General features: G+C 41.9%; 1 protein-coding gene and 1 non-coding gene across 2 annotated transcripts in view; both read right to left on the bottom strand.

Annotated features, from left to right (window-relative positions):
• Positions 1-3,386: 3,386 nt before the first annotated feature.
• On the bottom strand, positions 3,387-3,493 carry LOC111764656 (U6 spliceosomal RNA). Its single transcript, XR_002797218.1, has one exon. It is a non-coding gene; the product is annotated as a U6 spliceosomal RNA (small nuclear RNA).
• A 1,049-nt stretch (positions 3,494-4,542) lies between these two features.
• NIPA1 (NIPA magnesium transporter 1) overlaps positions 4,543-13,264 on the bottom strand; it is a 45,956-nt gene continuing 37,234 nt past the window's right edge. The window contains exon 5 of the mRNA XM_058294804.2: positions 4,543-10,183. Coding sequence (XP_058150787.1) covers positions 9,672-10,183 — 512 coding nt within the window. The 3' untranslated portion in view covers positions 4,543-9,671. The remainder of the gene's footprint in view (positions 10,184-13,264) is intronic.

Here is a 13,264-nt window from a genome sequence, read left to right on the forward strand (position 1 = left end):
AGGGAAAGGACGGGGGCGGGGCCGGGGTGAGGCCGGAGAAACGACCGGGGCGGGGCCGCAAGCGGGGCCGGGGAAAGAACGGGGGCGGGGCCAGGGAGGGGCGGGGTCGCAAGCCGGGGCCAAGGGGAGGACCGGGGAGACCCAGGGGCGGGGCTGTGGAGGGGGCGGGGCCGCAAGCGGGAACAGGTTAAGGACGGGGGCGGGGCCGGGGGCAAGGCCAGAGAAACGACCGGAGCCGGGCCAGGGAAGGACCGGGGCGGGCCCAGGGAAGGACCGGGGCGGGCCCGGGGGCGGGGCCAGGGAAGGACCCGGGCGGCGCCGTGAAAGGGGCGGGGCCGGGCGAATCCCGGAATCGGGGCGTTCTTTGGGCGAGTTCCAGGCTTGGTTAAATCTGCTTTTGCTACAGCAGGAGCAGGGAGATTTATTTTTCGTGAGCATAGGAAATTCACTGTGAGGTCCCTGGCCTGGGTCCTCCTCCTCCGAGAACGAAGTGCAGAGGGCGCGTCCTGAGAAGAGGCAGGCGCCTGCCAACAAATCACTGATTGCTTGGTTGCCGGTGTAAACGTCCCTCAGGGATGTCCTCCTCGGTTTTGAGTAGGCACAAAATACTTCTACGTGTACAAAATTTCAATCTTTTTGGATGGGCATCTTTCTAAATTATATGCTTATTAAATGGAAAATGTCAACTATAAAGTTCCCCTTTCAGACTAATCCCATTGGACAGTTCGAAACTACACATTCTGGTTTTGGTTTAGTTAACTCTGCCTCTTATAATTTAAAAGGTTTTGATCTGCTGTGAGCTTGGCAACCAGACAGCCATGGTGCTGTAGTAGACTGAAGTCAATGCAAGGCCGTCCAGATCAGGAAAACTGCGCCGTAGATCCACAGAGAGAATAAGTGATTGCTTGACCCCACATTTTGGGGTGGACAGTTATATAGCAATAACTTACTAATAAAAGATGCCAACGGATACCTCCAAGAGCACAGACGACTGAATGAAAGCAGTTTTCAGTTCCTACGAACAGGAATGCTTAGAAGTTGGTACGTTAATTAAACATAATGAATGAATTTGCTTTTTCTGCCAATATTCTGACCATCCCAGGTAAGGTCCCACCTCATCTCATCAGCCTTCTCCTATCCCTGTTGCCCACAGACTCCCCTCGCTTCCATTGTCTGGACCTGACACTTAGACGCACAGTACATTGCCTTTGCATGTGTGTATGTATCTTGCTAATATGATGCATGCTCTTTCAACACCCAAAGCACTTCTGCGGCCACTGGATGCACACTGTGTACAACCTGAGTCTACAAGCTTTGACCCTGTGGTAATTTTTAACTTAAAAAGTCTAGTTCCTTCTCATAAACTACTGGTGAAAATATAAAATGGTACAACATCTTTGGAAAAGTTTGGCACCTTAAAAGGTTAAAGTTACACCAACCATATGATCCCAGACATTCTACTCCTTCATATTTACCCAAGAGAAATAAAAGCATGTCCATAAAAGGAGTTGTAAAGGTAAGTGAAAGAAGCCATCCACACAACCTCACATATTATATGATTATATCTATATGAAAGTCCAAAATAGGGAAACGTATATAGACAAAGTAGATTGGTGGTAGACTATGGCTGGGGAGGGGGCGCTGGACAATAGAGTGATAGTTAAAAGATAGGGGGCTTGTTTTGGAGTGATGAAAATGTTCTAAAATTGACTGTGGTAATGGTTGAACATTCCTGTGAATATACTAAAAACCAGTGAACTGTACACTTTTTAAGTGGATGAATTCTATGGTATGTAAATTATCTATCAATAAAGTTGTTTTTTTTAAAAAAAGACTTGTGAATGCACTTTCAATCGCAGTTTTATTTGTAACAGCCAACATCTGGAGACAACCCAAATGTCCATCAACAGTGAATGGATAGACAAACTGATATAGCCATTAATGAAATGTTACTAAGAATAAAAGGTAATGAACTATTGATATACACCATAACATGGTTGAATCTCAAAACAATTATGCTGAGTGAAACAAAAAAGAAGTCATACAAAAAGAGTTCATAATATACAATTCCATTTATATGAAATTATAGGAAATGCACACTGATCTACAGTGACAGAAAGCTGAATGGATGCCTGGGATGAAGTGTAGGGGGAGGAGAGGAATTACAATGGAGTAAAACACCTTTGGGTGACAGATATGTTCACGATTTTGATCATGGTGTTACTTTCAAGGGTATAGACATATGTCAAATCCTACCGAACTGTACATTTTATAACATTTTATATACGTGCATTTTATTGTATCTTAATTAAACTTCAATAAAGCTGTTAAAATCTACTTTGTAATGATTACAGGAGCACAGGCAAGACTACTTATTAAACCGGTATTTTTAAAAACTCAAGTATTAGGAAATCAAATGGTTTTTAAATTTTCTTATATATAAATTGTTCCCCAATTACTCTCACATTTTGGTTTTGTTCCACAGATGCCAACCAGAACCATGAGAACGACATAACAGACGAACATTTTTTCGTTATCTTAACCCCCTATTACCAGTTAAATTTTCCCTTTGTCCTTTTAATGTGAAGGGTGGCATTCAAAATATTTTTCAGTTATTATTGAGTTTATTCAAGGCCATAGATGGCCTACAATGTAATAGGGCATTTTTCCAAAACATTTGTAGGCTGGCGACTGGGGTGGCTCTCTGAGAAAGACAGGAATAACTGGAACTGAATTTATATAGCACACTGGGCTATTTGCTGAAAGCCAGCAGTAGGCTCTTAACAGCCTCACTTGATGGGTTAGTAAATGCAGTAGAAAGAATAACGCCCCCTCACCCATCCAAAGATGTTCACATGCTAATCACCAAAACCTGAACATGGCAAAGGGGGCTTTGGAGAAGTTATTATTTTAAGGATTTTGAGATGGGGGGTCAACCTGCATTGTCTGGGTAGACCTTAAGGTCTACCTTTGTCTTTCCAAGAGGGAAGCGGGAGTGTCCGGGTCAGAGAAGGAGATGTGGTGACAGAATAGTCAGAGAGATACAATATTGCCAGCTTTGAAGATGGAAACGGGCTGAGCCAAGGAATGACCGTGCCAGCAGATGGAGAAGGCAAGGAAATGAATTCTTCGTTAAAGCCTCCAGAAAGGAATGCATGGAAAGATAACTGACTTGGTGTTGTTTAAACCACTAGGTTTGTGGTAATGTTACAGCACCAATAGGATAATAATAAAGTGGATAAGTATTCCGAATTAACGAGAAGACACTGATATCTTTCTGATATCTTCACCAAAAGTATAAAGATTTAATTTCATAGACGAGATCTAATTTGGCCTTTCTTCCATCTTCTAGCTTATTTTCTCTGCTACTTAAAAAAAAAATTTTTTTTAATATAATACGCTGCATGAATTTGCATGTCATCCTTGCACAGTGGCCATGCTAATCTTCTCTGTATCGTTCCAGTTTTAGTATATGTGCTGCCGAAGAGAGCACTTTCTCTGCCATTTTATACTGATTTAGTGCGTTTGTTATTTGACTGGCATCTCTACTATCCTGTTCACCAAGGTCCAGTTCCAATCTCAATGCTTTCCAATTTCCTCAACTGGAATTAATCCCTCTCTTCTCTGGATTGCTAATATAGACTGAGTTCTGTTTGATTTCTGACTGTTTTAGCTCCCCCCCCCAACTCAAAAGAACTTTTTGAGAATACCATGAGGATCAAAGGATAGTATATAATTAAGTGCGATTAACGTTGCAACAAACATACTGACAATGTTATGCATAAGGGTCATCAGATGGGGATGTAATTAACCAAGAGAGGAACAAGAGCATAAGCTCCTTGGAGGCAGGGACCATGCTTATTGCGTATACTTCTCAGAAGTGTGTGTAGAGGGGCCTTCAAAACTCAGCTGCAGACTACAACACGTCTATAATGTTGACCACCCACGGCACGTTTTGTTCAATGACTATAGAAATTTGGCATTTATACATTTCACAGCCCCAAAATCATCTGTGGAAAGGATTATCCATAGATACATTTGGTGTTTTCTAAAATGTTTGTTCCGGATTTCTTTATAGGTATACTTTGATCAAAATGTGAGTAATTAAATCCTTTTGAATATGTGTGCTCAAACATTTCTCTCACTTGATAAAAGAACTTACAGGGCACTAAAGATTAAAGGCAGGACTTCTGATGACATTTGGAGTATTAATATGCTAAGATTCCCCAATTTTCTATGTACTTAAAATATGTTATGCTACTCAAAAACATGTGACGATATTAACATTAAAATAGAGCTTGTTTTTGTAAATACAATCATTTCATTATTTCAGGAGGTAGTCACAGGATGGTGAATTCCTTCAGCTATTATGTATTTACCTTCTAAAATATACACAGGTAAACATTTTCTATATCACCATGGAAACCTAGACTATTCATTTCTACAAAGAAAATGGGAAAAATTTGATTGAGGAATTAGGGTAATGCAGAACCTGTAACTATACAAACATTTCAAGTAAAGGGGAAATAAAGCAACGAGTGGTCAACTAGAAATAAGTTATTTTATTTTAAAACATACAGATTAATAAATATTGGAAAACTTAATAGATAGCCATTTTATTTACATAAGGCAATTGCAACATGCCACGACTACTTCTACAAAGCAAAATATAAGCAACTCTTAGCCACTGACAAATGTGTGTATGTGTATATGTGTGTATGTAAATATACCTACATGAAAAAACTGTTATGCAACCAATCAACATTTTACCTTTTTATCTTCTAGGCTTCTTCCTCTTTTTCATGATTATATTCTATTTTACAAGAAAATAACAGTTATCATTTAAAAAGGCAAAAACACTCAGGATTGGTACTGAGAAACAGTACCGTTTAATTTTTCCAAAGTGCAAAATACCGATATGGGGGGTTGTAACAAATTATTTCATTCCGATAAATAAAAGAAATATTCTCAACTTTTCATTATGACTCTTTGGCACTAGTGGTTTGGGAGCTTCTGAAATTAGCCTGGTGTCAAGAGAGTTCATCAGCAGGGCTGAGCTACTTGAAAGCAGGAAATTCAGCATCATTCCCTACGAATTCATTTCAACAAAACAGACCCACTTCACGGGTTAGGAAACCTGAATAATGCAGACCTAAGCAGAGGCCTAAAGGACTAAAGACCAAAAGTCCTCGGGGGATGTCAGAAGTTAAAAGAGGGTCATCAAACCATCAGAATGGGCTCTGTCAGCTTCTAAAAGCCCCTGTTTAATTTGCATATTTGACAATAGAATATACAAAACCCTTTCTTTTAAAACAAAAAGGGGAAATTAAAGCTCGGTGGAATCATGCAAACTTTACACCCAGTGCTTCCTTTGCTACCTTCATACTCAAAAATGTGTGTCCTCGTCCTCGTCGACTGCACAGCCGTGCTGACGTCCCTGCGTCGGCTGCAGAGCGATTCTGAACACAGCGCTTGCCCTGGAGGCCACCAGAATGCTGGCAAAAGTGCTACAGTTCTACACCAATCAAATGGAGGATCATCCCACCCCTTTAGAGGTAGAGACATGAGGCACAGAAAGGTTAAGTGAATTTGCTGAATTTGCACAATTCAGGGAAAAATAGAGAAAAGAGCAAATAAATCCTTCTCCCTGGTTCGTGCCCTGTGCACCTAGACTATGCTTTTTGACACACTGGGTACAACTGAAGTATATTTTTATTTACATGATCATTATTCTATTGAATACCAACTTTTTATTAGGCAACATATTTTGGATATAACGTAAAATAAATTTTCTTAAAATATAACTTGTCGCATTGAACAGAATGGAGATGCCTATGAAAACAAATGAGGAGTGCTAATGGACCAGATTCTTTTTTCTGTTCCTATAATTCTTCATCTTTTCAAGTATATAATAGAGGTATAAGAATCCAGCCAGATGCAGAAATCACTGAGAAGCTAAGGGACAAGGCTTACAGCTGTGATGTAGATGTGAGGAAGGAGCACAGAACATTGAGGTATATTATAGGGTAAATGTCTTATGGTGTCACTGATAAGTAAATTGACCTCTTTCCAACTCAAGTTAACAGACCTCTAGCTATGAATATGAGTAAAATAGAAGAAAACAAACATGGACATATCTTTGGGAAGAGGAGCAGTGCTAAGAAGTTAACGTTATACTTTTGGTCCCTGAGATGGTGGAACGCAAAGATTCCATCCGATCCTGCTAGAAGGGTGAACTGCTTTCTTCATGTCAGACACCCTGAGAAGGAACACACCTTCGGATCACTGCAGCTAATCTGTGCAGCCTTGAGCAGATTCAGAAACATCAACACTCTTTCTAGCTCCCTATTCAGTCACAGGAAGCCTACAGCAGGATCATGGAGTCATCAGAGAAAGCGACCTCAAGCTCTTCTAGAACTAGTCAAGCAGCTTGGAAAAGAGAGCAATCTAAGGAGGGCCACGGGGCCTGTGCTTATTACCAACACTTCTGTCTGCTGCTCCGGAGGCTGAAAAGCTCGTCCTCAGAGCTCTACAGACTGGCTTCCCTAGAGAGCCTGCCTTTCTAGGAAGAAGGTAGATGAATAGTGCCTACGTATGTTAATAGACTCCTCTATCAGAAAACAGACAGGAAACCAAAGAGCGAAGACCAGCACATCACTGCTGGGATGAATTCTGGGAAATAAAACTGAGCAGGGCAAATTGGCTTGAAGAAGAGGGATTGCAAGAATACTGCTTACTGCTGAACAAGAAGCAGCAGAACATATTTCACTGACATTCTGGGAGGAATGTTACTTAATTACAGTGTGAGTGACAACCAAAGCCACTAGAAAACTGCAGGTTCTGGCTGTGGCAGTCCTCCCTTCTCCAAGGAACCTTCTCAGGACCCTCCGAGGGTCCGGAGAGCAGCGGAAGGCTCCGGGGTGGTTTCTCCAGGCTGGGTTTGGCTTAGGATCCTTAATGGGCCCAACCCTTGATCGATGGGCAAAAGAGGAAGCAATCTTCTTAAATGCCAAGATTCAGGTGAGAAAACAAGGCATGGTCCAACCAGGAGGGGTAAGACGGCCTATTTAAATGTCTATCATCAGCAAATCAGCAAATTGTAATAAAAAAACAGATGATTTCAGAAGAGGCTTGAAAACAGAGAGCAGGTATTTTTGCTTTCTTAGCTTTATCAGGGATAAAATCCAAAGAACTGGGTAAGAATACGGGGGTCTCCTGTGCACCTGCTCTTGGAAGGGCCAACAAAGGACCCACCGCAGCCAGGCCCCGTCCCGTGTGCACGTTAGTGAGCACTGTAAATCCTATCATCCTTCGCTTTTCTTTTTCTACGCATTTCTAAATAAATCATGAAATTATGAATGTGTCAAAGTAATACCATTCAAGTCACAGGTTATATGTCTTAAGTCAAGCTTTAAAATTAGCCCCTTAGCCTGTAATTATCTAGTCATGGTAATTATCTCAAGGCCGCGTCACACCTAAAATATAAAATACGACGAATGGTGTGACCTTGGTTGCACTGGAGGGAAAGCATATCCCACCGATGTCAACTGCTGAACAGATGGAAGTCTGGGAAATCCTAACTGCTGCAGGGGCCAGGCGTCCTCGAGAGAAGACCTAACACTTTGAGGTTCTGTTTCACTCTTTAAAAACATCATAGGGAAGGGGACCCACAAAATGTCACTTCTGAATACCCAGGGTCTAATTATGGATTAAAATATAATAAAACTACCAATAATTGTACTTAATCTAAGCTCCACATGTAAGCTTTAACAAAATAAAAATGATTTCCATGAAACACGGGAACCTTCTCATTTATACTTACAGAGCTACATGTATTCTGATTATCTTAAAATTCTTACCTATGAAAATATTCTCATGCTTTAAAGTATGTGACTACTGCTATTTTCACAATGTCCAATTCAATAAAGTAAGGCCTGCATATCTAAAAATACTGATGATAAAAAAACAAGCCTCCAAGAACTGATATAAACAGTAATGGACATTTTGAGAATTTATTAACTATCAGTTAACATAAGATTTTTTCCAAAAAGTTGTTTTTAATAATTTTGTTGATGTCCTTAGCCACAACTCACTGGCAACCTATGATCATTATGCATATTTCTAATCCATAAGGGTATTTTTTTGTTTTAAACTATTCTCATTTCATTTGGCCTCTTGTTCAACACCTTAGGGGACTATTCCTTGGTCATTAATATAGAAATTTCTTCTCACCTGGAAAACACACATTGCTTTTCTTAGCAAGTAACTTCAGTTGGATCTTACTAAATTTCATGTTCTACTTTATCATAATCCACTTTAACAAACCCATCTTTTCGCTCGGCATAGTTCCCTATCTAGGTAAAACATTGCACATGAAGTGCATGATAGCATGATGAAATATTTGCATTACTTTGTGCTCTCTCCCATTTACTACAGACAGAACAATCACTTTGATCCAAACTGGCATAATTAATGGCTGTTTTGCATTTAGGAAATATAATTTGAGGTTTTTGTAAGATATGGCTAAATTAATTTTTATTTCATTTTTTGCTAGAAATTCTTTTGAAAACTCCATAGCCTAAGGCATACCACCCTGAACATGCCTGATCTCATCTGAAAACTCAATATGAAAGTTATGTGTGTTCAGATTTTTAGATACTAGCCTAAAGATTATTTGTGCCCTTTAACTTATTCCTATATTACAGGGAACTCAATATATATGCTACTTAATAGTTACTCTCTCATATAATAACCTTTATATCAACTGAAAGAATTTATGTCTTCTGAATGGCCAGCTCATCAAAGCCACAATGCCTGCTGAAAGAGAAATTGGAAATATTTGATACTGGATCCCAGTTACATAGGTTGAATGCAAATAAGATACCTCACGCTACTTAGACAACTGTCTTTAATTGGACAATAACTACACACTAACAGGGTCAATTTGCTCTAATGTGTCTTTAGCCTTGACTCTCTTCCAAGGAATATCCTATGATTTCTAACTGCTTTACACATTTGTAATTTGAATATTAAAATATTTAAGTATAATCCAGGAGTTTGCATTATTCTAACCTCAGAGAACATACACACAGTAGTAGTCAAATTAAGTGAACAGTTCAAGTGATAAAGGCACTGAAATACATCTGAGCTACTGAAAGTCACCCTGTAAATGGGACACTGCCTTATGTCCATTCACTCTTTTCTCTCAGTTTGCTAGTTGGGGAGAAGGAATGTGTCAACTTGTTAGAGGATTAAAAACAGTTAAATGCATACACCTCTTACTTGGATAAGGTACCTGGATGTTATACATGCTTAACTGTAGACTTATACAACTACAGGGGCATTTACTATGCAGAGTCAGATTTCAAGACAACTTCTCCCCTTTCCAAACTAACCTTCTAAGAATATTTGCTCCCTTACAAAGACTAACCAGAAAGAACCCATCTTTAGTTTCTACCTAAACATGTTAAATGTCTTCAAAGGAAAAGGGACTCATGAAAGCTTAGAGGGTAATGGCAATGGAAATGAGATTTCTCTCGTGAGAGAGAGAACCCCCAGGCAATCGTCCAGCAAACCCAGGCTCCAGGAGGCTGCCCCCACCCACCGCGGTCCACGTAAAACCAGAAACCAAGTCCACGTCCTGCTCAAGACACCCAGCACCCTGTCTCATCTTAGTCTGTTTTCATGTTCGACTTGTTCATCTCCCCTAGGTTGAAGTTGAACTCTTTGAACACCTGGATAAGGACGATGCCCACGGAGACCGTGGTGAACCCGCAGGCCATGCCCAGGAAGTCCACCAGGCCCACGTTGCTCCACTCGCGGAACAGGATGGCCGAGGCCAGCAGGACCAGCGTGGTGAAGACCACGTAGTAGATGGCCCCAAACACCGAGGAGTCGAAGCACTCGAGCGCCTTGTTGATGTACCTGAACTGCACGATGATGCTGCAGCCCAGCACGGCCAGCAGCCCCAGGCACAGGCACAGGGCCCGCTGGCTGGACGGGTTGTTGTGCAGGATGTCCTGGGCCGCCAGCCCGATGCCCTTGGTGGAAGGCACGGTGAAGCTCCCCAGCAAGGAGCAGATGCTGATGTACACCATGATGTTGGTGGGCCCGTGAGCCGGCGCCACCCAGAAGATGAGCAGCAGCAGCGTGAGGAGCACGACGCACAGGTAGCCCACAAACACTGCAAGACAGACACACAGAGTGATGGGTGGGGGCCTGGCGGCCGGCAGACACCTGGTCTCGGGGCTAGCCTTACCAGGTGCGCTCATCTCATCCCTCCAAAGTACTTCCACCATGAGAATCCTCAAAGCCCCATTCCAGTCAATCAAGATGGCGGCATGAGACGCCCCAGGTCCCCTTCCCCGCCGAATCTTTGAACACCTAGCAAGACCCAGCAAAGAGGTCTCCCTCAAAACTCCAGAAAACAGTTAAAGGGTTGCAGTAACTGGGTGAGTGTCTACCACAGGGGAGGTCCGCAGTTCAAACCCTGGGCCTCCTTGACCCGTGTGGAACTGGCCCACGCGCAGTGCTGATGCGCGCAAGGAGTGCCCTGCCACGCAGGGTGCCCCATGTAGGGGAGCCCCACGCGCAAGGAGTGCACCCCGTAAGGAGAGCCGCCCAGCGCGAAAGAAAGTGCAGTCTGCCCAGGAATGGCGCCACCCACATGGAGAGCTGACACAAGATGATGCAACAAAAAGAAACACAGATTCCCCTGCCGCTGACAACAACAGAAGTGGACAAAAAAAGAACAAGCAGCAAATGGACACAGAGAACAGACAACTGGGGTGTGGATGGGGCGGGGAAGGGGAGAAAAATAAATAAAAAATAAATCTAAAAAAAAAACAAAAAAAACAGTAGGGATAAAGATCTAAATAAGGTACAAGGGGAAAAAAAAGAAGAGGTAGGAAACTCTCCAGGCACCCTCGCTGGCCAGTCACTCCCTCCCTGGTACAGTGCGGGGTGGGCCTGTGCTCCCAGCCTCAGGGCCTGACCCTGTTGGGAGTGAGCAGAGGATACCTATGCACATCCTGGGGTCCCTGTGTTCTAGCCGGCCGTCTTGCCAGGGGCAGCCTGAAAGATGAACCAGGAAATTCATTTCAGGCTCAACCTTCCAGAACTTTCCCTGCAGGCATAAGCAGTGTAAGAAACAATTAAATTAAAGCAGCCTGGGGCAAAGGATTACCTGCATTAAGTCAAACAACAGAGAACCATGGGGAGGGAAAACTCTTTTACGGGCATTCGAGGGGAAATTCAAAATCCTATAAACAGGGGAATGCCCAGGACAGAAAAGACAGAGAGGGCTCTACACTGTGCATTGGCCTCAGGCTGATCTTCTTGCCAGGAGGTCTAACCTCTGAAGGAGGGCAGTAACTAATGCAGGGTCAATTTGCAGAGACAGCAAAAGGTGCTATTTCCACTGCTTTCTTTGTTTTTATTAGCACCTGGCACTCAAGGAAATCTCTATCACATCACTACTTAGGAACAAACACTTTGAAATATTAAAATGTACAGGGTGCAACAAAAGATTACAAGACAAAGAAACATGAAGTGATGGCCCACCTAAAGGAACAAGAGAAAAATCCAGAAACCATCGGCGAAAAGTACCAGACTTTGGACATAGCAGAAAAAGACTTTTAAAAAGTGATCTTCAACGTGCTCAAGGAGATGAAGGAAAACACAGAGAAAGAATGACAGGATATCAGGAAAACAATGAACGAATATGCTCATCTCAATAAAGAGACAGAAATTTTAAAAAGGAATCAAACAAAAATACTTCAGTTAAAGACCTCAGTAACTGAAATGAAAAATTCCCTGCAGGTTTAAATAGCACATTGGAGCTGGTAGAAGAAAGAATAATAGAATAAGAAGACAAAACAATTAAAAGAATTCAGGCTTGGGAAACGGACTTTGGCCCAGTGGTTAGGGCGTCCGTCTACCATATGGGAGGTCCGCGGTTCAAACCCCGGGCCTCCTTGACCCGTGTGGAGCTGGCCATGCGCAGATGCGCGCAAGGAGTGCTGTGCCACGCAAGGGTGTCCCCCGCGTGGGGGAGCCCCACGCGCAAGGAGTGCGCCCATGAGGAAAGCCGCCCAGCCTGAAAAGAAAGTGCAGCCTGCCCAGGAATGGCGCCGCCCACACTTCCCGTACCGCTGATGACAACAGAAGCGGACAAAGAAACAAGATGCAGCAAACAGACACCAAGAACAGACAACCAGGGGAGGGGAGGGGGGGGAAATTAAATAAATAAATAAATAAATAAATAAATAAATAAATAAATAAAAAGAATTCAGGCTAAGGAAGAGAAAAATAAGAATTAGAGAAAAGCAAACAAAGCTTCAGAGATGTGTAGGAAACCATCAAGCACACCAAAATATGAACTATGGGAGTCCCAGGAGGAAAAGAAAGGCAGAAAGAGGCAGAGGGAATATTCAAAGAAATAATGGCAGACTACTTCCCAAATTTAACAAAAAAACATGAATGTGTACATTTAAGAAGTGCAACAAACCCAAAACAAGATAAACTCAAAGAACAATATGTCCAAATACATAACAACCCAACTGAAAAACAAAGACAAGGAGCGAATTTTGAAAGCTAAAAAACAACCAAAAAACCAACCGTGTTATATACAAGGGAGTTCCAATAAGGTTAAGTGCCCAGATAAACAAAACCCAAGGGATTTCGTCACCACTAGGCATGCCCTAAAATCAGTTATAAAGGGAGTTCTTCAGACTAAAAGGAAAGAACAGCAGACAGAGGATCAAAGTAGCATAAAGGAAAAAAGGCCTCCAATAAAAGTAACCATATGGGTAATTATAAATACAGTATTATTCCATTGCATTTTTTGGTATGCAACTCCACTTTTTCCTTCTTACATACAGGTTCTAAATTACAAATGCATAAAAATTAATAATTAGGGAGCAGATATAGCTCAAGTGGCTGATCACCTGCTTTCATGTACAAGGTCCTGGGTTCAAGCCCTGTTACCTCCTAAAAAAAAAAAAAAAAAAATCAACTCTCATTGGGGAGCAGATGTAGCTCAGTGCCTACTTCCCATGTCCAAGGTCCTGAGTTTAATCCCCAGTATCTCCTAAATTTTAATTAATTTTTAAAAAATTAATAATAGATCTATGGTTTTGGACATAGGGTATATAAAGATATAATTTGAAACAAGTACAACAAAGAAATGGAGAAACAAAGAGGTATAGGAACAAAGTATATGCATGCTATTGAAGTTAATATGGTATCTCTTAACCTTATGGTA

The sequence above is a fragment of the Dasypus novemcinctus genome, chromosome 3 (genome assembly GCF_030445035.2).
Source record: "Dasypus novemcinctus isolate mDasNov1 chromosome 3, mDasNov1.1.hap2, whole genome shotgun sequence".
Lineage (NCBI taxonomy): Eukaryota > Metazoa > Chordata > Mammalia > Cingulata > Dasypodidae > Dasypus > Dasypus novemcinctus.